The 27,908-nt window shown below is 47.0% G+C and overlaps 5 protein-coding genes across 5 annotated transcripts in view; 2 read left to right on the top strand and 3 right to left on the bottom strand.

The window, feature by feature from the left end:
- LOC148839279 (cGMP-dependent protein kinase 1-like) overlaps positions 1-6,427 on the bottom strand; it is a 30,691-nt gene extending 24,264 nt beyond the window's left edge. The window contains exons 1-3 of the mRNA XM_088933782.1: positions 5,604-6,427; positions 3,037-3,380; positions 1,038-1,204 (exon numbers count right to left, since the gene is read on the bottom strand). Of these exons, the coding sequence (XP_088789908.1) occupies positions 1,038-1,204; positions 3,037-3,326 (457 nt within the window). The 5' untranslated portion in view covers positions 3,327-3,380; positions 5,604-6,427. The remainder of the gene's footprint in view (positions 1-1,037; positions 1,205-3,036; positions 3,381-5,603) is intronic.
- A 2,721-nt stretch (positions 6,428-9,148) lies between these two features.
- Positions 9,149-11,587, top strand: lage3 (L antigen family member 3). Its single transcript, XM_088931296.1, has 3 exons — positions 9,149-9,212; positions 10,011-10,139; positions 11,056-11,587. The coding sequence occupies exons 1-3, from the start codon at positions 9,166-9,168 to the stop codon at positions 11,168-11,170; spliced, it is 291 nt and encodes a 96-aa protein (XP_088787422.1). The 5' UTR covers positions 9,149-9,165; the 3' UTR covers positions 11,171-11,587.
- A 275-nt stretch (positions 11,588-11,862) lies between these two features.
- On the top strand, positions 11,863-14,210 carry ubl4a (ubiquitin like 4A). The gene is made up of 4 exons (XM_088940251.1): positions 11,863-12,062; positions 12,643-12,748; positions 13,026-13,207; positions 13,674-14,210. Exons 1-4 carry the CDS (start codon positions 12,015-12,017, stop codon positions 13,782-13,784), a joined length of 447 nt encoding a protein of 148 aa, XP_088796377.1. The 5' UTR covers positions 11,863-12,014; the 3' UTR covers positions 13,785-14,210.
- Positions 14,211-15,883: 1,673 nt separating this feature from the next.
- Positions 15,884-21,853, bottom strand: LOC148839276 (ras-related protein rab7-like). The gene is made up of 6 exons (XM_088931283.1): positions 21,637-21,853; positions 20,804-20,867; positions 20,479-20,605; positions 19,482-19,700; positions 19,101-19,229; positions 15,884-18,795 (listed from the first exon to the last, which is right to left on the bottom strand). The coding sequence occupies exons 2-6, from the start codon at positions 20,854-20,856 to the stop codon at positions 18,706-18,708; spliced, it is 618 nt and encodes a 205-aa protein (XP_088787409.1). The 5' UTR covers positions 20,857-20,867; positions 21,637-21,853; the 3' UTR covers positions 15,884-18,705.
- A 2,347-nt stretch (positions 21,854-24,200) lies between these two features.
- LOC148839275 (ras-related protein rab7-like) lies at positions 24,201-26,137 on the bottom strand. Its single transcript, XM_088940531.1, has 5 exons — positions 26,077-26,137; positions 25,846-25,972; positions 25,440-25,658; positions 24,984-25,112; positions 24,201-24,351 (listed from the first exon to the last, which is right to left on the bottom strand). The coding sequence occupies exons 1-5, from the start codon at positions 26,127-26,129 to the stop codon at positions 24,259-24,261; spliced, it is 621 nt and encodes a 206-aa protein (XP_088796657.1). The 5' UTR covers positions 26,130-26,137; the 3' UTR covers positions 24,201-24,258.
- Positions 26,138-27,908: the final 1,771 nt, after the last annotated feature.

The following is a 27,908-nucleotide window of genomic DNA, read 5'->3' as shown; positions in this document are numbered from 1 at the left end:
CCCACTTCAGAAGTGCTGTTTCCAACAACTTCTGCGCTTAGAATTTTACACAGACGTTCCTGAACTTCATTGTTGTTATTTCTCAGTAATGCGCTTTTACTGCTTGATCAATTGACGATGAACAGGCTGGAGTGATGCTGTATCAGACACACCCACAGTGGGAGTGACACTGTATCATACACTGACATAGTAGGAGTGACACTGTATCAGACACACCCACAGTGGGAGTGACACTGTAATCATACACCGCCACGGTAGGAGTGACCCTGTATCAGACACACCCATAGTTAGATTGACACTATATCAGACACACCCATGGTAGGAGTGGCAGTGTATCATGCACGCCCATGGTAGGAGTGACACTGTATGAGACACACTCACAGTGGGAGTGACACTGTATCAAATGCACCCACAGTGGGAGTAACACTGTATCAGACACACCCACATTAGGAGTGACACTGTATCAGACAAACCCACAATGGGAGTGATACTGTATCAGACACACCCAGAGTGGGAGTGACGCTGTATCACATGCACCCACAGGAGTGACACTGTCTCAGACACCCCCTCTGGTGGTAAGACATTGTATCAGACCTTCAGCAAGTGTGTTCTCCTTCTGTAGATGTCCAGTTGGTTACACTTCAGGTAACACACCTGCTTGAGTGCAGTTCTTCTCATTCTCAACAACTACCAATGTGCCTCGGATAGAAAACTGAGATCAATTAGTCTGTGATTAAAAACTCAAAGTAAATTAAAAACTCAAGTTTATAATCACAAAAACCAGAGAACACAGTGTGCCTCCAGGACCACTGCATCGAACCACTCTCCTATGATATGGAAAGAGAGGTCAGAGTGAGAGAGTGATGAAGGTTTGCTCATAATGGAGGTTTAAGCCTACGAGGACATGAAGATTGGTAGTTGCACAAGTGTGGTTGGTGTGTGGGTGTGGTCAGTGGCTAGTGGATGCAGTCACTGCGGGCCTGTCCAGCAGCCATGTGGTTAAGGTACAGACAGCCTGGCTGTGCTGTCTCTCTCACCCTCCATGACGTAAACGAGAGAGCCCACATCTCCCTCGGTGATGAGCCGGCTGCCCTCGCCATACTCGGCGGGGTACATGCACTCCACGATCTCCAGAATCTGGCTCATCTCCAGGTGCTTCATGAAGTCATTCTCCAGGATGGCAGCCTTGATCATTTCCCGGGACCTTGGGGTAAACAAAGGTCCAATTAACATTGTCAAGTATCGTAGGCACTCGTCTGTAAGCACCATGTGTGGACTCGCTCTGCATTTAGTATTCTGTTTCCACACCTCCCTCTTGCAGTAGACAGTCACTATGTGTCTGCGCACTGCCTGTATGTTCCCATGTTCCCTGCAGCTGGGTAGTGTTCCCATTCTCCTGAGCAGGGTGTGTGTTCAGTGTGGGCATATTGTCTCCACACTCACGCCTCTCTCCTGCAGTAGATGGTGTTCAGTGTGTGTATACTGTCTCCTCTCCTACAGTAGATGGTGTTCAGTGTGTGTATACTGTCTCCTCTCTCCTACAGTAGATGGTGTTCAGTGTGTGTATATAGTCTCCTCTCTCCAGCAGTAGATGGTGTTCAGTGTGTGTATACTGTCTCCTCTCTCCTACAGTAGATGGTGTTCAGTGTGTGTGTATACTGTCTCCTCTCTCCTGCAGTAGATGGTGTTCGGTGTGTGTATACTGTCTCCCCTCTCCTGCAGTAGATGATGTTCAGTGTGTGTATACTGTCTCCTCTCTCCTACAGTAGATGATGTTCAGTGTGTGTATACTGTCTCCTCTCCTGCAGTAGATGATGTTCAGTGTGTGTATACTGTCTCCTCTCTCTTACAGTAGATGGTGTTCAGTGTGTGTATATAGTCTCCTCTCTCCAGCAGTAGATGGTGTTCAGTGTGTGTATACTGTCTCCTCTCTCCTACAGTAGATGGTGTTCAGTGTGTGTATACTGTCTCCCCCCTCCTGCAGTAGATGGTGTTCAGTGTGTGTATACTGTCTCCTCTCTCCTACAGTAGATGGTGTTCAGTGTGTGTATACTGTCTCCTCTCTCCTGCAGTAGATGGTGTTCGGTGTGTGTATACTGTCTCCTCTCTCCAGCAGTAGATGGTGTTCAGTGTGTGTATATAGTCTCCTCTCTCCAGCAGTAGATGGTGTTCAGTGTGTGTATACTGTCTCCTCTCTCCTACAGTAGATGGTGTTCAGTGTGTGTATACTGTCTCCTCTCTCCAGCAGTAGATGGTGTTCGGTGTGTGTATACTGTCTCCTCTCTCCTACAGTAGATGATGTTCAGTGTGTGTATACTGTCTCCCCCCTCCTGCAGTAGATGGTGCTCAGTGTGTGTATACTGTCTCCTCTCTCCAGCAGTAGATGGTGTTCAGTGTGTGTATACTGTCTCCTCTCTCCTACAGTAGATGGTGTTCAGTGTGTGTATACTGTCTCCTCTCTCCTGCAGTAGATGGTGTTCGGTGTGTGTATACTGTCTCCTCTCTCCAGCAGTAGATGGTGTTCAGTGTGTGTATATAGTCTCCTCTCTCCAGCAGTAGATGGTGTTCAGTCTGTGTATACTGTCTCCTCTCTCCTACAGTAGATGGTGTTCAGTGTGTGTATACTGTCTCCCCTCTCCTGCAGTAGATGGTGTTCGGTGTGTGTATACTGTCTCCTCTCTCCAGCAGTAGATGGTGTTCAGTGTGTGTATATAGTCTCCTCTCTCCAGCAGTAGATGGTGTTCAGTGTGTGTATACTGTCTCCTCTCTCCTACAGTAGATGGTGTTCAGTGTGTGTATACTGTCTCCCCTCTCCTGCAGTAGATGGTGTTCGGTGTGTGTATACTGTCTCCTCTCTCCAGCAGTAGATGGTGTTCAGTGTGTGTATATAGTCTCCTCTCTCCAGCAGTAGATGGTGTTCAGTGTGTGTATACTGTCTCCTCTCTCCTACAGTAGATGGTGTTCAGTGGGTGTATACTGTCTCCCCTCTCCTGCAGTAGATGGTGCTCAGTGTGTGTATACTGTCTCCACACTCACGCCTCGCTCTTGCAGTAGCTGGTCAGTGTGACGTGGCTGAGGTCCTGTGGGTCCAGCGCGGTGGGCTCAGCGGAGATGGCCTGTCTCTTGGTGCGGAGGGGCTCATCAGGAGGGGTGGGGCCGGGACTGGGCCGGGAACTACGGTACCGGTCCAGCTCGCCTTGAAGCCGCTGGATGAGTTCATCCTTCTGGTCCAGTTCCAGCTCCAACTCGTCAATCAGGGCGTCTCTCTGCCGCAGCTCCTCAATCTTCTGCTGGAGGGCGTACTGCAGGTCCCTGAGAGTCCCCATGGGGCAACTGGACTGAGAGAGCGGGGGAGAGGGACACACACCTCCCGTAGACACCTGAGAAGATGAATCAGTGAACTGTGTGTCAGCAGCTCGCGTGTCTGTGTGTCTCATGCCTGACACCAATCCTGACATTTTAACTCACTTTAACACACTGGCACCGAAACTGTCACGGACGTCCAAAAGGGACTAACCGTGGGGAGCAGGAGAGCGGAAAAAGACCCATATGCGTAGCGGCGAGACGGGAAAAAGGCCCGGGCTCATAGTGCAAAGAGTTCAGGAATGCCGTATAGAAACCTATGCCCTCAGGGAGCGGACGTGGGGCGCCCTGGTGCTAGGCGGGTCTCAGGACATCCGAACGTCAATGCTGAGCGAGGACAGAGTGCAAGACCCGGAAATATATAGCCCAAGGGAAGGAGAGGGACAGGAAGGACAGCAGACCGGAAACTAGGGACAGGACAGAGAAGGAGCGCCCTCTGGCTGCAGAGGGCGTGACAGAAACAACACAGTTGAACATTTTCCCAGCCTCTGAGCCCGGCACAGAGAATTGCCAAACGCGAGCTTCACACCAACACAGAGTCCCACTAAAATCAAACCTGACACTGATGCTAAAAGTGACAATCCAAAATCTATCCCAACAGTAACCCTGACATGTTATTTAACCCAGACACAGTGACACACTGCAACTGCCCCCCAACACAGTGACACACTGCAACTGCCCCCAGACACAGTGACACACTGCAACTGCCTCCCAAAACAGTGACACACTGCAACTGCCCCCAGACACAGTGACACACTGCAACTGCCCCCCAAAACAGTGACACACTGCAACTGCCCCCAGACACAGTGACACACTGCAACTGCATTCTGACACATCAACACACTGATTTTAACCCTCACACAGTGACACACTGAAACTGCACTATGACACACTGATGCACTGAATTTAACGCTGACAATTTAACCCTCCACACTCTCTCCTGCAGTAGATGGTGTTCAGTTGCACACTGAAACTGTGCTATGACACACTGACACACTGAATTGAACCCTGACGCAGTGACACACTGAAACTACATTCTGACGCACTGAATTGAACCCTGACACAGTGATAGAGACATTCTGACACACTGAATTGAACCCTGACACAGTGATAGAGACATTCTGACACACTGAATTGAACCCTGACACGGTGATAGAGACATTCTGACACACTGAATTGAACCCTGACACGGTGATAGAGACATTCTGACACACTGAATTGAACCCTGACACGGTGATAGAGACATTCTGACGCACTGAATTGAACCCTGACACGGTGATAGAGACATTCTGACACACTGAATTGAACCCTGACACGGTGATAGAGACATTCTGACACACTGAATTGAACCCTGACACGGTGATAGAGACATTCTGACGCACTGAATTGAACCCTGACACGGTGATAGAGACATTCTGACACACTGAATTGAACCCTGACACGGTGATAGAGACATTCTGACACACTGAATTGAACCCTGACACGGTGATAGAGACATTCTGACACACTGAATTGAACCCTGACACGGTGAAACCGCGGCCTGACACGGGTGCAGACTGAACTGGGCCCTCTCACTGACGCCCCAGCGACGCCGAGCTGAAATAAGTGATCCAGGAAAACCAGCCCTAGCGCCCGGCATGCACACGAGCCCGCCGGCGAGGAAACGAGGTGCAGAGGATCAGGAAGAGATAGGAAAACGAATTATTTTATAGGTTTTTGCATCCCTGAGGTTCTTCAAAGATATGCATTTCCACCATCACTACCACACATTTTTTAATAAGCCGAATGTAATTACATGCAGGATTAATAAGCAGTAGCTCTTTTAAATATCCGTCCTCTAGGGGTTTTAATAATCCGCGCTCGTCCACCGCTGTCAGTTATTCTCGTCGGGGCAGAGGACTGAGAAGCCGGATACAGTCGGAAGCAGGAATCTAGAAAACCCTACTTCTTCTATCCTCAAACAAAAGAAAAACTAAATGGCCTCTTTTTTTTTTAATGAAAACAAATTCAGCACCGCATCAAAATGGTTTTAGAACTACTTTTTCCTTCCTACAATTCACACTCAATACGCCTGTAAGACTGCCATTGAACCCCATGAGTTCCCTGAATGCATGGCGCGGAAAAAAAATCTTTTTGATAAACCACGTTTTCAGATTTTCTTTCAGCTGTGCGATATGAACTGAGCCCTGTTGCACGCAGGAGAGGAGCGAAGCAGGCTTGTGTCTTCAGCGGGGGGTTACCTGTGACAAAAAGCTCTATTACGAGTCGGACCCGAATCCCTTCACTTCAATCTCCGATAACAGCTCTCAGACCACGGCATCGCAGATCGGTTTCTCCCTTCGCCACTAGAGAGGTGTCCTGCGGCGATCCACTGGATCCCGGCTGCGATGGGACGGCGTCGCGAGGCGATGTCTGTGGTGGTGTCGAACAGGTGTGTCAGTCCGGATCAGCCGCCGGGCGCTCTGTTTTAAACCAGGCAGACAGTCGCGGGTCAGAACCGGGTCCACACAGTTCGAAATACCGTCTTGTCGAGTGTATTCCGAGCTCAGCGGCTGTAGTGTAACGCTGAGCGAAAAGCGGGGGGGGGTTCCGTTGGTCTGGGAAGTTGAGACCCCCAGTTTCTTTCAAACGGACCTCATTTCGACTTCCCTTTCCTCGTCAAAGAACCCGTCCTGCCTCGGTTGTGTCCAGCGAGCTTAGACAAACTGGTTACGGGCGTGCAGTTGCGGGGCATTTAGTTTAAAAAAATGTAGTTTGTTTTTTCGCCTTCCGGCCAACTCTACGGCGGGCTCCCGCAGTCAGAACCCCGAACCCCTCGCGGTGTGGAGTACCGGTACCGGCGCTAAGCCCACACAGAGCTGGAAAGCAACAACAGAGACTTGTAGTACTACAAATGAAAATTCCGTGAGGCTCAGGTCCGCTACTCCTGCAGGCACACACCATACCTCTGCCGGCTCCGCGCATTACAGCCTTCCCTGTGTGAGTGTTAAATAAGAGAGAGAGTCGCACGCTGAGGGGGAGAGAGAGTGTGTGGTTTCCACATGGATGCTGAAGTCAAGTCTGCAGCCAGCGAATGTGCAAATTGACATTCTGTGCAGAAATCAGTATCTCCGCCGCACACAGCGAGCACAAACACGCAGTTATACAAACACACTCACACAAAACAGACAGCCTGAAACAGGCAGTACATTTACATATTGTAGCATCACACTGGTACAACACAGCTGTTGAGGAAACCGACGGGATGAAATCAGGTGTTAAAAGGGATTTCATGTAGTGTAAAACCGCTTGTGTAAAAACGGACTGAAATCTTGTTGCAATAAATTGTAAGCACAACCTATGTGGTAAAATACTGTAATTCACGGTCTCACGTTAATTGTATAATGGAGAGCAAACACCCATTGAGATAGAAGGACAGTGCTTCCGATCTCTTGGAAACGTGTAATATTTAAATATCAAAATTGTGTTTTCCAGTATTTCGAATCCGGGGTTGTGGTCAAAGCCATAAATGCTTATAATCGCTTGCCCATTATTTAATAAAAACAGGGTGATGCTGCTGACTGCCTTTCAGCACAAGCTGTGGTGCTTTTCACACATTTTTCAGAGTGCACAGCCATCTGAGATGTTATGCCGAACACCAGGGGTTTGTAGCTCGATCATTGACGTCTGTAGACGCAGGGCGAGCAGTCGGTTTTTTTTTTGTAAAATCCGAAAGTTGAACCGTCTCGTTCTTGACGTAACTGACAGCTCGAAGGGCAGCTGGAACTGTGAAACATTTGCGCCTCCCTCCAGCTCTCAATTAAAGATAACGACAATACAGCTCATCTGGTTTACACTACCGTTTTTTTCAATCATACTAACTTGTAGTGAGGCGGGAGACTCACAACATACAATGAGCGAACGTGTATCTGTGTTTAATCATATGGTCAGTGTTTTCGGCGTTTTGAAATGTCTTACCTCCTGTGCTTAAAATGCAATTAGCAGTCATTGCCTCCTCACAATATACAGTCTGAACAAAAAATAATCACTGCTTTCTGGTTATAGGGTGTTGGTTTACCATTATTAACAAATTGAAAATTAAAATATGGATTAAAAAATGAGTTTATCGTACAGTAGTTGCGATTATCATACAGTGTATGTCATGCAAATAAATACACAGCATCTTTGGTTGAAAAGAACATCGTTCATCGACTGCAAAAATACACGCCAGTGAAACCTTATATTGTAATATTGTATACGTCTATATGCTGAACTGCAGGACTGAAATTAGTTAAAGGATTGAAGGGTTGGTGAGATAAAATTCCCAGTAGCTATGTGAAGTGAAAAGCGTTTCGCTGTTTTCGTGATGAGCAGTGTTGTAGCGTTTTAACCGACAAACGCGGAACGCAAGATGTTCCGCGATCAACCCAACCGGTTAAAAAAACGAGACTGCGCACTGCACAGGTCAATCTTTAAACTGCGTGGATAAAAACGAGTTTAAAACCGAGACAGGGCGTTACATTAAATTACACAGCAGCTCGACTGGCTAACTTTAGTTCTGTGTTCCGATTTGGACCCAAAAGCCGCGCTCCGACTGTTCGCTGTTTGTACTCCTAATAGACCGAGCAGAACGTGAACAGTGGGTCGTACTCGCACTGACCAGCTCCCGAACCGCTCCAGCTGGACTTCGTTTTTCATAAGAGGCAGCAAGCAGCGTCGAGTCTGCTTCTGGTTCTCCTTACACGAATTACTGAAATCCCTATGTTCTGAGTCTAACGTATTTTAGGCATGACCGGGTAATGCTCACCACTGGGAGTTAGGAAGGTCAGGGTTTTCCAGAGCTTTTAAAGTGAGGTGCGGGCTTAGCTACCCTGTTTACTCAGGTACCTCTCCTGCACTGCTGTCCTCTACCCCGCCTGCCATGAAACACCGGCTTTTAGTTAGTCCCTGCCTTCTTCGGGTGTTGCGTATCGTAATTTTTGCAAGAAAGAAGCTCTCCCTCGATGGAGATCAGTATTAGCGGCAAATAATGAGTATTCCTTGCATTTATGGAATGTTATCCTCTAATCCTTAAGCGCTTCACTTGTACTGTAGGTGGGGATTCAGTTCATCTATAGCTCTGATGCGCAACCCCACTTGGGTGACAGGCGACAGCCTTTCATCTGCTGCCCTAACACGGCAGACCCGCTGGATGTGAGGAGATTATTTCACCGCCTCAATCAAGGGGGAGGGCGGATAGTTTAAAGTAAGAGTTGAATGTCACCAGGTTAGTGGGATTCACATTCCTGCTCTTACAAACAGTGCCATTGAATATTTAATAACCAAACAGAAACACATTTTAGCTTCGCCCTGAAGAGGTGCAGTACCACCGGGCAGTGGTTTGCAGATTGTGATCCAGAGGGATGAGCGCCGCCCTACTGGTCTACCGAATCTCTTACAGCGGCAACGTGGTTTGCATTTTCATGAGCGTTTCATTCATGACAATAGATTCAGTCTTGTTCTATTACGAGTTGTTAAGGTATATTTTGTGTTTAATCCGAACAGGCTCCGCTCTTTGGATTTGTTCCCCAGGAGAACTCGATCGCAGCCTGACAAGCACTCTGTGAACTGGAGTTTTATTTTTGTACTCAGACTTGATTAGTCTTATTGATTTTTATATTTGTGCATGGTGCATTATCGTGTAGCGAAGAATAAATATTTATATCAATTATAATAACACGGAGATATATTTAACAAAAATACGAGCGGTTTTATCACGATTGTGTGAACGAATCTGCTCCTTCTAAATCCCACGCTGAAAGTACTTGTGATGTCACATCCAAGATGGCGGTACACGGCAGTGAAACAAGCGGACAGGCGAAACTGGAATTGTATCCTTTGATCAGCACGAAATTATCGCTAGTTAATTATCACACTGCCATTTGGAGTATTTGAGAACTGACCCCGGCTTTGCGTTGATCATCCTTTATTCCTTTTCTGTAATCGCAGCTGCTGCTATACTGTTGTTTCCGTACAGCCAGGCAAAGACATGCTTACGTTAAGTGTCAGTATTATGCCATCATTCATGATCAGACCACCTCTGTTTTAGGCACAGCTTTTCTAGGTTGTTCCTTATCCTTTCCAGTTATCTGTTTTACATCAGGGAACTGTGGTAAACTACAGTAAACTAATCAATTTGTATTGGAAGAGCATTGTAAGTAAAGTTACTGATGTTACGGAGGCGTAAAGGCTGGAGGTAGCTATTGCAGAACAGTCCTGTTGCAGTAGAGACTGTAGTAAAAGTACAGTAGGAAAGTCCTGTTACCGTAGAAGGTGTAGAAAAGCAACAGAATAATACTGGTTATATTATGGATATATGACAGAGTTAAGTTTTAGTGGGAGTTAAAATAAAAATATGGGAAAAAAGAGTGATTAATCAAGTTTAAAAAATAAAATAAGCAAATTTTAGCATATTCCCGGGGCTTTATTTAAGCTAAAAGCCAGGAAGGTGAGAGTGTCAGAGTACAGACAAATATGTGATGTTCTCAATGAATAAATCAAACCCCTCAGGGAGAGGCACAGGGTTATGAGTAGCAGTGCCCCAGGGTGTGGAAGGGTGTGGCGGTGAGGTTCAGGGGAACCCCAGCAGCAGCCACGTGTCACATAATTTCTCTTTAACGGGGTGTCAGTGCTCTGCGCGTCCCATTCCCCTCGGAGCGTGAGGCACGGATCGCTCTTCAGTCTCTCTCTCCTGACCGTGAGCCGCGCAGAGGGGGGATCAGCAAGGAAATGAGGGCGACAGACAACATCCTGTCCGTGTGAGTGCCCGCCAGGCGGCGTGCCAGGCTGCGGGCCAGTGCGCCAATCCGTCTCACCGTGTCGGGGCGCATGTCTGTAACGCCCACTGCCTGTCTGCTTTTGTGGGTGTGTGCTGATTGATCCTTGTGTGTGAGTCTGCGCTCAGTGTGTTGGCTTGGCCAGTGAAGTTGAACACTCCAGACATCAGACAGCTGCGACCCCGATTTCCCAGGTGGCACACGCTTGGCAGAGCAGCGCGGGGGATAGGGTTGGGCCTAGCGGGCCAGGGTTCTCTTGGCTTCCTGGGTGCCAGTTACCCCACTCCTCCAGACAGCCCCTTGTTTCCTGTCAGACACTTTGGAACCTGATGCGCAGGAGTCTGAAGCACACAGACGCATATTCAGAATATGGACGAATATTAATGTCCATCTGCAAGCTTTTAAACACAAAACTGCCAGCACTGATTTAAACTGGTATTAGAAACATTAAAAGTAATTGTGCCTAACAGTACTGTAGTAAAATAGTGATCTGTCAGAGAGTACATGGAAAATACTTGTTTGGACAACAAGTGAAAAATACCTTGTTGGGAAACTGTGAGCGCAGCTGTTCTTGAGCGAACAGTGGGTGGAGGAGCCCGAGAAACCTGTTTGCCCGTCCTCATTCTCCCCCATCTGGTACAGAGGAGCGGTTTGCTGTAGCTGAGACATAAAATAACAATTGGCGATTCTGAAATTTGGTAGGTCAAAATCTGAAAAACTCCAAAGCAGTTGTAAGAAAATTTACTTGGAATATCGCTCTTGTCTGACACTGTTGTGGCATTTTGTTTTATTCTTGTTTCTGTGTGTGTGTGTGTGTAAAAACTGAAAAAGATGCACAAAAGAAGCTAAAGTCCACAGTCTCTGGACTGACATCCCTCTCTCTGTCTGCCTCTGCCAGGACTTGGGCCGCGGACGAGGCCCGGATTCTGAGAGTGTCAGTCGGGTCGTTCTTGGATCACTTGGCACTGGTTCTGGAGACTATCGAGGAGTTCGGACCCCCAGCAGCCCCCTGACCCAGCCTGGCTCTGTGCTCCAGCAAATCAGCCTCCATTCTGGGGGAGAACAAAGGGTTGAGAGAGATGGTAGTGGGGTTGCTGGAACAAGGCAGGGGTACAATGCAAGGGCCATTTCAGAGAATGTCCATTTGATTGACTGCACAAGAACGACGCGTTCCTCTACGGATATTATGTGAGGAAAATGAAAATCCCAGCCAACAACACTAGGTGTCAGTGTGGTCTAACATCCAACACAGGCTTCTGAGCTTGCACTGCAGTACAGTAAGTACTGAAAACATGTGTATGGTGTGACATGAACACAGTGTAAATACAAACTAATAAAGACTGTTTTCTAAACTGCTTTGAAATGTGTTTTTTCAACGCCAGATGACTATGTATAATGACTGAAATAAAACCTCTGCGTATTGTACACAATGCAATCGTCCCAATTTCTTCCTAGTTGTTTTTTTTTTGGGTTACTGAAGACCAATGCAGAACTTCGTCGTTTTGTTTTCGCAATTTATACCTCCGTATACTCGAACCGGGAAACATGGTATTTAATCTTTCTACAAAATTACAAACCAATGTATAAACATCCTTTTCATTGGGCTTAATTAATGGGCAGAGTTCGTATTGATATTTATAGAAAAGCAAGTGTTTTCCGCTCATTGAGCAGAACTGTGAACTGTTCCTTTAAGGAAGGCCCGGCTTCTCTTAAGCTGTAGCGCTCTCTACCACTTGCCTGTTCACAGTCCCAGATGCTGAGAGTGGCGTATCTACAGCGTTTTATAAATAAATAGACAATAACTTTTCTGAGGTCCTTCAGGACACTTATTAACTGTATAGGCGTCGTGAATGAAAAATGATACTGACTGTGAAACCACTTCAAGGGAAGGAGTGTAGCCTCCAGGTAAGCCGGACCGGAGCTTTCACTCTCGTGTGCTTCGCTGTGGGCTGGACTGACACAGGAAATGCCGTGGCTGTTGCGGCCCTGCATTAATGAGAATGGCGAAGTAGACCGGTATTTCTGAATGGAATAAGCAGAATGTCTCCTAAGTGGTACCTGTAAGGGGCAGGGGTTTGCCCCCAAGAAATAAACCTGACTTTCTGCTTATTTATGTTTTAATTTCGAATAAAAATTGTAGCGCGCTGCCTAAAACCTACCCAAACCATTGTCAAACCCGGGAGACGCACCATTTGTCGAAAGGGGACGCCAGTTCAGTTATTTACCAGAACGGATATGTTTAGAGTCCGGGCAGTCTGTTGCCTGGAGACTGTGGTATTTATTAAAAGAGCAGTTACTTCTCTTTTTCACGTTAATTTTGAGAGGAACTATGTCGACTGAAAGTATTCTTGCGACGACCCCCCCATGAAGGAACGGTCTCCCAAGACACTTTACAGCAGCCTATTGTTGACCACGTTTGAACTGGCAATCGAGATTCTGAACTGAAAGGTATTGCTTTGATTGACAACTGTGGTTTTCCTGCCAGGTAACCGAGGATGAGAAGGTGTCCACAGTGAAGGAGCTGGTCTCAGACAGACTGAATATCCCTCCCAATCAGCAGAGACTGCTGTACAAAGGGAAAGCACTTGCAGGTATGGGAGATGGGCAAGCACATGGTGCAGTATATGCTGGGACACACTCAAAAGTCTATGAGATATTGATGCATTGAATCAAACGCAAAACTGCAAGCAGTGATTTCAGGCTGGTTTTAGACGCATTAAAAGTAATTGCACTTTACAGTACTGTAGGGGTCTATCAGTGAGTAAATGAAAAATACATTTGCCTTGTTTTAAAACAGTGTGTGGTGCGTGGCTGTTCTTGTGCTCCAGTCTGTCTCACTGTCCCTATTCTGTCATGCTGTGTGTCCAGACGAGCACAGGCTGAGCGATTACTCCATTGGGCCGGACGCGAAGTTGAATCTGGTGGTGAGGCCAGGAGGGGAGGCGCGGGGGGCATCTGCGGGGTCCAGTGTGTGGCACAGCCTGTCTGCTGTTCTGGCCAAACATTTCACTCCCACCGATGCCGCCAAAGTGCAGGAGCAACTCATCAAGGTATCAGAGCTGGTCCAGATGGTACTCTTGTACATCACACCACCGCTTGTAACAGAACGATATTGTGTTTCTCATGACTATCTCTCCAAGATAACTAGAGCATCGTCACCAACATACTAAATCCCATTTGATGCAGGATTCTTCTATTTCGTTCTTCTTCACTTTCTGAAGAAGACGTTTTGCATGATTGTTGGATGTGTCTTTTTAACGTTATCAGCCAGGATGATGTGACCAACTCCGACCTCTGACCAGCAGCTCTCGTTGTGCGATTGGCTCAGAAACCTGAGAAATCTGAGAAACCTTAAGCTAGAAAAAATGAGAATCTAGAATCACTCATTTTCGGAGGTAGCTGATGTTAGTGTTCATTTTTTTACCCGGGTTGCTTGGATGAATGGCCAAACGACCTTTGGACGGGACTGTTTTTTTTTTATAATAATCACCCCCTAGTTCATCTTCTCCCTCCCAGGATTATGAGAGGTCCTTGCGGCAGCTGAGTCTGGACGACATCGAGCGCCTGGCCAGCCGAATGCTGCACCCGGAGACGGTGGAGAACATGGACATCTCCTTCCTGGACTGAGAGTCCGGGCCGGGGTTGGGGAGAGGGGGATCTGGCTGAGCAAAGGAGAATGAGTGCCCCAGGTGTGGCAGAGGTGCCCGAAGACCAGCCTCTACATGTGAATTGAGGGCACCTCGCTGTTGTTTTACACTACACCCCCTTGGCCAGTCCCGTTATGCTTTTGGTGTTGTGGATGACCGCAAGGGGGAAAGACTGTGCTGCAGAACATACAGAGACCCCCATATCATATCTCCGCAGAGCAGCCTTTGTCATTCTGATGCTCGTAGTCACCAGCAATACGTGTGGGGGAAGCTTAAGTGGTGGCTGAACATAGGCCCCATCTGGATCTGTACTGGGGGGAAGGGGGAAGGGGGGAGGGAGGCGGGGAGAGGGCATGTCATAGCTGCTGTCTGTTTTGTAAATATATCATTAAAATATTAAAATAAATGTCAAAGGATTTCTTTTCATTCCCAGAGCAGGTCATTCATATGGGTGGTGTTTTTTGAGCGGGAGTAAAAAGCTTGTGTGTTGGGACAGCAAATAATATAATTGCTAAGGAGGAGGTAAATAGACACAGCGTTTCGGCTGTGGAGCCTTCTTCAGCATCACACGCAGAAGGCTCCGCAGCCAAAACGCTACGTCTCTTTTCTTTTCATTTCGGTGGTGGTGGTGGGGGGAGTCCCCATTACCTGTATAGCACTTTGAGTGGAGTGTCCGGAAAAGCGCTATATAAGTGTAAGAAATTATTATAATTATTATTATTAATAAACCCTTACCTGTTGCTCTGCAGCCTACACAGCTACCTACTTTAGTGGGGCCAGCAGGGGGAGCTCACCCTGCGGTCTGTGTAGGTCCTAATACCCCAGTATAGTGATGGGGACACTATATAGTAAAAAGGCACCGTCCTTCGGATGAGACATGAGACTGTGGTCATTAAAAATGTCAGGGCGTTTCTCGATAAGGGTAGGGGTGTAACCTCGACATCCTGGAAAAGCACTTTATAAGTGTAAGCAATTATTATTATTACTTGAACTTTGTATAATTCCTAACACTTATATAGCGCTTTTTTGAACACTCCACTCAAAGCACTTTACAGGTAATGGGAACTCCTCTCCACAACCCCCAGTCTGCAGCTCCACCTGGATGATGCGCCAGTCCGCTCACACACATCAGCTCTCAGTGGGGAGAACAGAGTGATGAAGCCAGTTTGATGGGGATTATTAGGAGGCCATGACTGGTGAAGACCAGGGGGAAATTTGGCCCGGACACTGGGGAAATACACTCTTTTTGAATAACAACCTGGGATTTGTAATGCCCATGGAAAGTCGGGACCTCAATTTTATGTCTCATCTGAAGGATGGCACTTTTTTAAAGTCTAGTGCCCCTGTTGCTATAATGGGGCATTAGGACTCGCACACCGCAGGGTGAGCCCTCCCTAATTGTCCTACTAAAAGCAGCAGGGTTTACTAGTTGGTCTTGAGATTATTTTATCTTACATTTTTAAATAATTTCATTGTATATGTGCATTCAAATACTTCCATTGTTTACACAAAAGTAAATTTGATTATTCCATCTTGTAACGAATGCAGTGTGCCAGAACATTCATTTTTTGGGATAAATTCATATTTTCAAATGAAAAAAGTTAAAGCTCAATAAGTAGTAAAAGATGACAAAAGATCATCTAAATCAAGATATTACCAGGACCTTTCTTTCGGTCACTACGTTTTATAAATCTGAAATGGTTTACAGCAGCAAAAACATATAAAACAGCCCAATCGCTCACACTGCTCAGTTCCCACTTCCTCTGCTTGAAGCCCTTAAAATTCAAGACGGGGTAATACTGTGCAATCACTGTCTTTAGTACAGGTGCACTTCTATACTAACCCCAACTAAACATGATGAAGCAGATTTGAGACCTTACATTATGCTGTTGTGTCAGGGTTTTGCTGTGGACTTGGGGTACACAATTATTCAATCACACTACAAACTTAGGTAAAGCATCTGTAATGTATTTTAAATACAAGGGAAAAAAAATAAAAATTAAAACAGCTGACTTCGTTTTCAAAGACTGAAAGAAAGAAAAGCAAAGAAGGAAGACAAACACAATACTGGAGAATATGTTTGTTGGCATTTAACCTTTATTTGACTGCTTCGAAGAGGCAATGATATTAACAGGTGATAAGACAGTTCAGCCCAAAGAAAAGGGAATCCTAGTTTTTTAACCTACATACAACACTTTTAAACTTTAATATAATGTATATATAAAATCAGTCAGGATCTTGATATATTTATATATTTATACATTAATGACTGTTAATGGTAATATACAAAGGCAAATAAAGACAGACCAAGTGAGAGAGAGAGACCATGACTGCACAGGCCTGAGCCCCATGATCCAGGCAGCTTCGGATCGCCCCTGCTGGGGACAAGCTGTGGACTGTGGCCCCGAGCAGTGCAGAGGGTTGTGATGAAGGCATTCGATTTTGAGCTTCAATAGAGCTTTCATCTCTGAAGTCCTACACAAACAGCTACCACTCCAAAAAAAAAAAGCTACATGTTATGGAAAAACAAAACGTCTGCAGAAGCCATCTTATCAAGGCTGCTTTGTAATCACAGTTTAGAACCTCTTTCTAAACCATCTCTTGAACTGGAGACTCTGTTGGAAATGGGAGGTAGAGACAGATGGGGAAGAGACCTGCAGCTGCACAGGATGTTTCCAGGGTCACAGGAGGGGCTTGAGGCGTCACACAGCACTAGACAGCTCCTAATTATCTCTGGGCTACAGGCAACTTAAAAAAAAATAAGCATCTTCTATTAACTACATGAACTGAAACCAAGTTATTCAAATGTGGAGATGCAGCACTTTACATTCATGGGAACTATAATGCTGAACATGGGGCTTGGCATTGGGGCTTGTGCAGTGCAATTGCAGCTCATGCTGGGGTTCAAAGTTCAAGGGTCAGAGGGTTCACAGAGAGGCTCCCGAGTGCTGCAGGACTGACTCACTTTGCAACCTAGGCTTGTGCCTCTACAGTCTAGCCCTCCTGCTATCTCCTGGACTCTAGTATCTGGCTACCAGCTCTGGGTTATGCCAGAGGGTGATCAAATTAAAAACCTAGACTGGCATACGTATTGTCAGTTAGCCTTCTCTAAGCAGCCACACTGGGAAAAATAGTCAATGCATGCTCTACGGGAAGTCAGCCTGTTTAATAAAAAGTCAGACTTGTTTTCTTTCAAACCAGATCCCCTCCTTTCCAATTGATCATCAGCTGAATTCACAGAAACAAGACACTCTCCTACACATTTCTGAACACTGCCCAAAGGCTTCTAACATAGCTCTGACTCAGGATGGTATCTAATCACCCAGTTAGTCCATATATAGCTCTATATAGCACCTTCCATGCCATAGCAGGGCTCTTCTATAGTGTTAACAACAGTAATCAAAGATAGGGTAACTACATGAAAACCCAAAGCTATTCAAGGACCCAATGGAGATGATAGCTAACACATTCTGTTGAATCGCTGATCCTGTTTTTGTTTTCTTCATCACAACTTCTTATTATGTGTTTGTGACTACAAAATGTCTTGACTGTCAAAGGCAGTTTCACGCTATCTCACAGCACTGACTCAGTGCAGAGTGCCCCCAGGTGGGGTTTCTCCTTCAGGGAGATCAGCTGCTGGACTGGGAGACACAAAGGTCTCTTTGAGGACTCAGAGCAAGCGCTTAGCTGCTGTCGGAGGATTCGCTGGCACGTGCTTTGGGAATATCACTGCCAGCGAAGCGATGGGAATGAAATGATCGTGGGCACTGCAGTGATAAAAAAACATTAGTGATTGCCCAGGTGTTAAGCAATAGCATGAGCTGCTATAAAAACCCAGGTGCCTTGTAGACACAAATGGTGCTAAAATGAGAAGGACCCCATAGCCAGGGGTCTCACTGGTACTTCCACACATGCTTCCTACTCAAGCTGTCTATACACCGAAGGCAGTCCCCGTGCTGATAATTTTACTGCAGAATCTGCTGATTTTTTTTTAACTTGAAGAGTGCAACATGCATTATAACCTTCATCCTTACCCGCAAATAATTTCCAAGAACAATCTTTTAAATAAATCCATATCAAAAGGGTGAATGCAATGGCAACATAGCTTTGCTAATTTGCACAATAAATATCATATATATAAATCAATTTTTTTAGTGCAGTAACCAGCAGTGAGTAACGCCTGTGCTGCCCATGTGCGTTAAGCAAGCGGGGAGACAGGCAGACACGAGCCCGACATGAACCAAACCATTCCCACGACACCGTGTGCCCCCACAACAGTGCAGATCTGCGCGAAAGCCGCCAACGCTGAAATTAATAAACACGTTTGGCAAAGGCGAGGAAATCAAGGTCCAGCCAAAGGCAACAAAAAAAAAAAATGTAATTCCCCTACAAAACATAATCAGAACACAAAGGCAGAAAAGGCACAGGAGCTGGCAAGAGACAGACTCTGTCTGCTGACTCTGGCTGTGGGGCCATCAGAATCGCAAGCATGTCCTCTACAGTCAGATTTACAGTACACATGAGCACTGATGAAGGAAGAACAAAGTAATCAAATGCAACTATGGATTGAGCAACTATAATAAGTACGGTGGTCATTTACAGTTATCATCAGCATGGTCAATAAGAATCATATGCATAAAAAAACAACTGGTGCAAAGTTAGCGCCGCAGGTGAACTGTGTGTGAAGGGGTTTCCCACTCTGGTACCCAGACTGTATTCCAGATCTCCTTACAGTTTTTCAAGGAATGGGTGACTTGGAATCCAGCATGCTGATTTGGACAATTTTCTTTGACAGGCAACAACGTACAGAGAAGTGAGGGGTTTCCACCTCTGTGACTAGCGCCTCCTTCTTCCCCATCTTCTCTCTCTCAGACTTCTGCCCCTTCCTCTCCTCCTGTCTCTCAGCAGCTGCAGGAATCGTTGGGGCCAGTGGGTTTGTCATCTCTCAGCTTGATCTGATCGGGGAAGTCGTAGGTCTCCACTTCCGTTTCCTGGAAGACGACAAAAAAACTAAATGGAATTACGGTACCAATAAAACAGTACCCACATTCAGTCATTTCTCTACAAAAGTTTAATCCTCATGTTTCATAAAGTGAAGGGCAGACAGCCCTACAAATTAGAGGTTATTGACCATACAAACTATGAAAGTATGAAAGCCAAGCAGTGAGATCCACTGCCACCTTGTCTAACTCCTCATCTTCTAGCTAGTTGGCTTATTTGTCTCTAATTTACATGTTTGCTAAATGTAGAGGAGTGGAAAAAAAAGAAATGTATCATTCTCCCAGGAGGTCCGCACCTGTTTGAGCGCGTTGCGAGCAATGGTCTGGAAGGCCTGGTCCACATTGATGGCCTCCTTGGCGCTGGTCTCGAAGTACGGGATGCTGTTCTTGCTCTGACACCAGGCCTGGGCGCGTTTCGTTGTTACCTGGTCAAGAGACAGACACTGCATCACTGCTCAGATTCTCAACACTGTCAGCCTACACACTGAGATGAAGACACACGCTGAAATCTACACGTGCAGGCTCAGTCCTCTTTTCTTCACACATTGTGACAATCCTGCTGTGCTCATAAAAAGGACTCCTGAATGAGGGTCTATAATTGAACCACAACACATTAACCTCCTGAGGTCTGTGATTTCTGCATCACTGAATTTGAGTCTCAAGAGCTCAGGACTGACCTGCCTGTTCTCCAGGTCAATCTTATTGCCCAGGACGACGAAGGGGAAGTTCTCTGGGTCACGGGGACTGGCCTGGATCAGGAACTCATCCCGCCAGCTGTCCAGCGTCTTAAAGGTGTTGGGCGCTGTGACATCAAACACCAACACGCAGCAGTCTGCTCCACGGTAAAATGCCACACCCAGGGACTGGAACCGTTCTTGTCCTGCAGTGTCCCAGATCTGCGACACACAACACCAAGGACATGCCACACAGAAACTAAACAAGCAAATCCTTCACTGCAACACAGTGAAATAGGGTGATAGTCAGGAACGCAACTGAAGAGACAAAGACAGCTCAAGATATTTTCAAGACATAGTGACATGGGGAGGAGTCGGTCCGGGCAGAACCACAGGTGGTCAGACACGGGGAAGGCCCAGTCCTGGCAGAACCACAGGCAAACAGACACGGGGAGGGCCCAGTCCGGGCAGAACCAGAGGCGAACAGACACGGGGAGGGGCCAGTCCGGGCAGAACCAGAGGCGAACAGACACGGGGAGGGCCCAGTCCGGGCAGAACCAGAGGCGAACAGACACGGGGAGGGCCCAGTCCGGGCAGAACCAGAGGCGAACAGACACGGGGAGGGGCCAGTCCGGGCAGAACCACAGGCGAACAGACACGGGGAGGGGCCAGTCCGGGCAGAACCAGAGACGAACAGACATGGGGCGGGGCCAGTCCGGGCAGAACCACAGGCGAACAGACACGGGGAGGGGCCAGTCCGGGCAGAACCACAGAGGAACAGACACGGGGAGGGGCCAGTCCGGGCAGAACCACAGGCGAACAGACACGGGGAGGGGCCAGTCCGGGCAGAACCACAGGCGAACAGACACGGGGAGGGGCCAGTCCGGGCAGAACCACAGGCGAACAGACACGGGGCGGGGCCAGTCCGGGCAGAACCACAGGCGAACAGACACGGGGAGGGGCCAGTCCGGGCAGAACCACAGGCGAACAGACTGCTCACCTGCATGGTGACGAGGCGATCATCCACCATGACCTCCTTGGTGAGGAAGTCAGCGCCGATGGTGGCCTTGTACTGGTTACTGAACTTCTTGTTGACATACTGGTTCATCAGAGAGGTCTTCCCCACCCTGCAAGCACACACACTGTAAGAGTGACACCCTACGGCACACAAAGAAACTAAACACTAAATAAAACAAAAACACCTGCGGACACACACACACACAATCAGGCGGGTTGTGTCAGAAAGGCAAACATCTATCTGTTTGGGAGACAAGTAAGGTCTTTAACCAGGGGCAACACTGCATGTGTGCGTAGGTCCTCCTTACCCTGAGTCTCCCAGGATTATCACCTTCAACAGCACCTTCTTGCGAGACGCCATCCTGAAGCCAGCTGGGAGAGCAGGAAGGGGAGGGAAGGGGGGAGAGTGAGAGAGAGCAAGCAAAAGTGAAAGAATTAAAAAAAACGTTTCAGTTTCCAGTCCACTCCCTGTCCTGTACATGTCCCTGTGTACTGTAGAGCCTTCACTGGCTCTGACGCTGCCTATGTTGTCCACTTGTCAGCGTTTTGACAGCATCCAGCCCTGCCTGACACGCCAGCCGGCGGGGTGACTAACATCGCGGAAAGGCTGTGGCTTCATCCCCAGTACTTAAGAAAGAAGTGACGTCAAATGTGGGTCCCACGTCCTAGCGTTCATCATCCCAATGGAAACGGGCTGTATCTACCGTTCCTAAGCAAATGAAGTGACACCGCGGCGATTTATGCAAGAAAGACAGATCCCCCCACATTTCCTCTCCCTGCTAGCACTGTAGGAAAGGGCAAGTCACCGACGCGCCGCAAAAACAGAAAGGCACCACAAGGTCGGAATCCGAGAAAACTTCGAGTATCACAACCGACGTCGCTTCTCCGCTCTGGCGAAACGAGGAAGGTGTGATCTCAAGCACAGGAACCAGCACAATGATCGTTTCTCTTTCCAGGGGACGTCCGGCGAGCCACAGAGCTGTAAAATATATCCTGTGCCTTTAATTTCTCACCTACGCCCGCGGCTGTCGTAACGAATGCTCCTGCTTCTTCTAGTTTTAAACCTCGAGGGAAAATATGATATCTCTACATAGATATACACCTATTTAATACATCGCTGTGAACACAAACACAAACTCACCGACAAAATCACCGTCCGCTCCAACACTTCCGGTGCGGCGCTGTCAGACTCGCAGGGACAGAGCGTGACAAAGCGGGGGCGTCCCTACACTTGCAGCCGCGTTACAAATAATATTTTTCCTTCGAGACAACAGGAAAATATATATTTTAAAAACGACCGTCTAGGAGCACATCCGCCGTTGTTGTGCTTCTGCCTCAATATGGCTGCAGCAAGTCACGAGGGGGTGACGTTCCCTGTAGGAACGCCCGCTCTCCCCCTGTCTGCGGAAAGTCCCAGGTTTTGACTCCTGTGAAACAGGCGCCATTGTGGCTCAAACGGGGAAACCCGGGGCTGAGGGAACTAAAACTGACATTCAGAGCCAAAATGGCGGACATGGGATCACTCTAATCTTGTGATACACGTGGGTGTTGCGAAATCAATGCTGTGGTTATAGAGCTGGTTTGGTTTCTCGCAGATGAGGAAGTTTGTTCTCCATTTGAGCACTGTTCCCTCTTCCGTGACTTTAACAAACAACATCCACACTTTTTGTTCACAGCTTATAGGCACTGTTAGCAGGGTGTGGAGAAGTGAGAGACCACACAGAACTACTAAGCCTTTTGATTTTCGTGAGTGTGTTCTATTCTCCTCCTGGGCTTGTATTAGCAGGAAGGCTAGTAGGGCTGAGCTTCTGAAATAACACTGCTGGTGCTCCGTGACTATCCACACCCACAAAAGAGCTCACACTGTCTCTCAAAGGCTGGACAACCCCCTCATCTCCCTTTCCGCGGTCATTTGGAACACATATAAAAGGAATACTCCTGCACTTGCCTTACACCCTTACTTCTCCCAGTGGCTAATCCTATCACGAAAAAACAGGGACCAGGCCTACTAACCCGTCTTCCTATCGAATGAGTTTGTGCTCCCGAACACAAATCCTCCAATCCATCACCTGCACCTCTTCTTCCAGACCTCTCTGCACAACTTTATCTTAAAACACAGTATCAGCTTACATTTTCAAGTCTGTATTTCCTTAAAGACCACTGATGAAAGGACACCAGTCAGAAACCTATCAGAACAAACAGCAGGGAGCCTGGTGAGGGACACCAGGAGACCCAGTGGACAGTCTGTACTGCCCTCAGACAAACAGCGTCGTACACTGCTCTCCGCTAGACTCCCAGCAGGCAGGCAGGCAGCCTGGCGCATCACAGAGCAGGACTCACAACCTGCTGTCCTGACACAGGGAGCGGCAGGGGAAGATTCTGGAGCTCAGCTCTGCTCAGACTGGGGCCAGTGTCCCATGGAGATACAGTATAGGAGTGAGAACCGTGGAAATCCAAAATTAACACTACTGGCACACCGTGCAGAGACAGGGATACTTGAACAGTGAGTTCTGAGAAAGGAGCAAGTAGCATACAACAGCAGCAGGGCCTGTATGAGATGGTGAATCCCGACAGCACTGCTCTCTCTGAAGCACAGGGGCAGAATCACCCCAGAGCCAGACCCTGACTGCAAACTGCATTCGGCCCAGACTCAGGTTCTGAAATGGGTCAATACATATAGAATGGGTCCTGCATAATCTCTTCCATTGCCTCACTCTAAATGCCTTGTTGTCTCTCTCTGCAATGTGAAACATATACGATGCATTGCAGAAGTGTGAGTAGAATTCCCACACATTAAAGACGAGTTCCTCTCTCATTTAGAAAGTCAGTTGCTAGCATGAACCATTTTATTTTGACAGTGCTAGGCAAAATGTTAAAAACACACATATACATTGCGGTGTTACTGCTTTAAAAAGTCATAACCAGGCTCCTCTGTGTACACTGCACTTGGCCAGTCCAGGTTCTGGAGAGCTCCAATCCAAGTTTTAATAGGTCAGCCTTGATCATCAAATAACAAAGAAGTGATCATTTTATCAAGTCGCTTCCTCAGTTCAAGTGGTCAGTTTGTGTCCTAGAAGCCTGTAAAGGGATCATATTTTTATTGACAAAGATTTCAAAATGAGGTAATCAGACAATTACTCTGCTTATATGGTGATTAAGTGTGACCTACAGGTCCGTCCAGAAGGTGGCTCTCCTGGACTGACATCGGCTGGGATACACAGCAAGGTCCAAGCCTTCTTAATGGAAGGGCCGATCTTTGTCCTAATCCAATAATTACACTCTAAATTTACAGTTACAGCTCTTATAAGCATTTTTCCATTTTCTGAATAAAAGGACAAGTGGAATATTGCACGAGGATGGAGTAAATGTGTTTTCCTTAAACTGTTCTGGGTTTCTTGCTGTGTCCTGCAATGAGTGACTTCACTGTCCAACATGTGTCTCCAGTCTGGATGTTGACAGCAAGAGCGTACAGAGAAGTGAAGGGTTTCCACCTGTGTGACTGCTTCTTCTTCCCTTTTCATCCAAATTCAAATTCCAAGAGCTTTATTGGCAAGATCGAAGAATCACGGCGCTGTCAAAGCAGGAAGGGAAACGCTACACTGGGCTGCCAGCTCTATGGAGTTTCCTCCCCCTCCACCGGTAGGACTGGAAGCTGAAGAAATTCTGGGACTGGACCTGTTATTTTGCAGCAGACAGTGCTGCCCCTCCTTCAGCTCTCTGGTCTCTGTCCACTCCCCCCTGCTCTCCTCCCTCAAGCCCTCTCTCAGCAGTTGCAGCCCCTGCTGGGGGTGGGCTCCTGTCTGTCCCTCAGGGTGATCGGCTCAGAGATGCCACTGAAAATCTTCACTTCGGCTTCCTGGAAGACAAAAGATCACATCAGCAGCAGCAATAGTAGTATTTACACTAGAGTTCACTAAATCCCATGAGATAATAACTTCTGTTCAGCAGCGAATAGAAAAGCTACTGATTAAAAATGACAAAAACAGAAGGTAAAAACAAATGTTTAAGGGAGACTACATGAGATTTCAGCAATGCTTTTATTTTTTAACAAAATATAGGAGGTCCTGCAAAACATATCCTGCTGACAGGTGACTGATCCTGGAAGATCGAAGTGGTCAGTAACCATGGAAGCCCAGGAGAGGCGATTGGTCAAGAGTATCCAGAAAGAGGCAGGATAGGTGAGGCTGGACAGTCTGCTGCTGCAGGTCAGTCTCACTGCCTTTCTGTCAGCTAGATAACTAGTCTTTCAGCCTGCGTATCTGTCGGTCTGACTGCAGTATTTTTTAAAGAGGGTTGTCAATCTGTGGGGTCTTCTGTTTACATCACATTGCCATATATCTGAAACATAAAGACTGAGTATAACATCCTCAGTATCCCATCCACCTGCCCAGATGTTTGCCTTAACCTGTACAGGTGTGTGTCTGAATCTAACCAGGAGTGTGATTTAACCAGTAGAGGTTTGGATTGAACCTGCCCAGGGGAGCACACCTGTTTGAGCGCATTGCGAGCGATAGTCTGGAAGGCCTGGTGTATGTTGACATTCTCCTTGGCGCTGGTCTCAAAGTACAGGATGTTGTTCTTCCTCAGACACCAGGTATGCGCGCTTTTCTTCGTGACCTACTCAAGACACAGATACTGAATCACTTCTCAGATTATCAACACTGTCAGCCTACACACAGAGCCCACAACACTCTGGAAACCTACACTTGCTGGCTCACTCCTCTTTACTATACACAGTGCCGCGGGTGAAGAATAATTTAGCTGACGTTTTCCAGTCCTGTTGTTGAAGCTGACCGGCAAAGACAGTCTCTTTGAAGAAATATCTCTATGGGTTTCATGCACTGATCAGCAAACCACAATGAGTCCAGTAGCCCCCTTGTCTTATTTAACCCTTCGTACGTCTGAGATCTGAGACACTCTGAGTTTTGAGAGCTCAGGGCTGACCTGTCTGTTCTCCAGGTCGATCTTATTGCCCAGAACGACAAAGGGGAAGTTCTCGGGGTCTCGGGGATTGGCCTCGATCAGGAACTCGTCCCGCAAGCTGTCCAGTTTCTTGAAGCTCTCGGGCTGCGTGACGTCGAACACCAGAATGCAGCTGTCCGCTCCTCGGTAATATCTCGCCACCAGGGACGAGAATCGCTCCTGTCCTGCTGTGTCCCAGATCTGCAGCACAGCCACAGAGCACAAGAGCTCACAGCAGGCAGACATTAAACCCGAGCAGACAAACACCCAGCAGGTACTGTCACAAACTGAGGGAGGACAAGCACACAGCTGGACAGAGAGATACACTGCCTGCATGATGACACACACACACAGGGACAAGACACATAAAGACAGCTGGACAACTGACCTGCAGGGTCACAAGGTGGTCATCCACTATGATTTCCTTGGTGAGGAAGTCAGCGCCGATGCTGACATTGTACTGGCTACTAAACGTCTTGTTGACATACTGGTTCATCAGAGAGGTCTTCCCCACCCTGGAAGCACACACAGACACCAGCAGGGAGAGGAAGAGTGAGTGAGCACTAGCCTGGAGTGTGAGCGACTTGCAGAGTATAACGCTGTTGTGTGCTCTTCTTACCCTGAGCTGCCCAGCAGTATCACCTTCAACAGGATCTTCTTATGAGACCCCATCCTGGACCAGCAGAGAGAGACAGAGTGAGGGGGAAGAGTGGGAAAGGGGGAGAATCAGACTGAAAACAGCACGATGAGGGAGGAGAGGGTGAGCATGAGAATGAGAGAGGGCTGGAGAGAGGAGACAGACAGAGACTGACAGAGGGAGAATGAGAGGAGAGAAAAAAAAGAGGAAAGGAGAGTGAGGGGGAGGGAGAATGAGAGAGGGAGGGAAGAGAGAAAGAAGCAAAATTGAAAGAATAATTAATGTCTCAATTTCGTATCCATATTCTGTTGTTTCAATGTCTTCACAATTTAGCATTTGTCTGAATAATGATCACTGAGGCAACACTATTGTATAATCGAATGTAAACAGGTTGACAGCATAGACAAGGACCCAAAAAGCCCTGTCATACCAAACAGCTCTCAAGTGACTAAAACTGCGAGTTCAGTACAGCAAAATAAACAGGGATCTCATTATCTCTAAAATCAGACAGCACAGACCTCTGCTGAAACATGAAATCTCTAGATTGTTAACCTGGATGAGAGCCACAGGATAAATCTCTAGAATGATCAACTGCTACATTTACCTACGGTCATCACTGTGGTTTGTATTGTTTTGTTGCAGGTATTGCAGTAAGTGTAGCAATCTTCTTAAGCCCCAAAGAGAATATTTAATCCAACACCATGAACACAAACTCACCCTCACGATCTTAGCCTGTTTCCACACCTCTGGTGCAACACTGTCAGAAGAGGACAGTTTGTGAAGGCAAGTGGATTCTCTTGGTGTGGCTGTGCTGGGAGATATATTGTATTTCTTACGATAGCCGTAGGGTTACAAAAAGTGCTAGCTCTTCCCATATTTCTGCTGAGGTGATGACTGTAAGTTTGTTTCTTTTGGAATGCAAACGAACAAGTCACCTTCAGTACAACACAGAAAGAAACAGAAAGAAAAACATATTCTTTGGTATGGTCCTGGTTATTCGATTATTGTAATTCAACAGAGCACCGTAGAGCCATGTCTGATAAGCAGACAGGTAGATACAAATTATGGGAATGAATATTAATGAGCTTTTACCAGTTAACTTGGGCTTTGACCCATTCACTGCTAACCTTGAGTTTATTTAAGCAAAAGGTGAAATTAGAGGTGTCTTTAGAGACCGCTCCACAGCATTGTGTAGTGCCAAGAGCTAATTAGTATTTCTTCTCATAAATCATTGAAACCAACATAACACTTAAAAGAGCTTCTTGTAAAATAGATTGATACATGATCAAGTGGCATTACTCTAGCAATACGTGGCAGGATAGGGTCCTTAATTAGACCCATCTGGGTTGCAGCATGAGGCCCCTATTGTTACTGATTGATCAGCGTGACATTGCACACACACTCTTGTGTTCACTGGGTACAATCATCAGATCAGACTGTCCCACCTCCAGCTATGGGAGAGCCATGTTCTCTGTTGATATTAGCCTGGAAACCTTGAGAGACTCTCATGGCTTTGGTTGTTTGGGTACTGGGATTTTTTATTTCATGTGAACCTATTCCCCTAGTGAAATCTTTGATTTTGGAATTGATGGCTGATACTGCGTGGTTTTGATCTTGATCCTTGATCCTACATGTTTCTGATTATGCTCAAAAAGGATTAAACGTTTTTATTCTGTGTTATTCATGGAATGTATGTGTACTGTCAGAAAAGCAGGTCAAATGGAGTTAAATCCATCCTTCTGCCATGTCTGCTGATTTGCAAGGTGACTCCTGACAGAAGCAAGATCCCCCCTGTTCATGAAACAACAGAAAAG

The sequence above is a fragment of the Atractosteus spatula genome, chromosome 2, assembly GCF_055471065.1.
Source record: "Atractosteus spatula isolate fAtrSpa1 chromosome 2, fAtrSpa1.hap1, whole genome shotgun sequence".
NCBI lineage: Eukaryota > Metazoa > Chordata > Actinopteri > Semionotiformes > Lepisosteidae > Atractosteus > Atractosteus spatula.
This window is presented reverse-complemented; position numbering and strand designations above follow the sequence as displayed.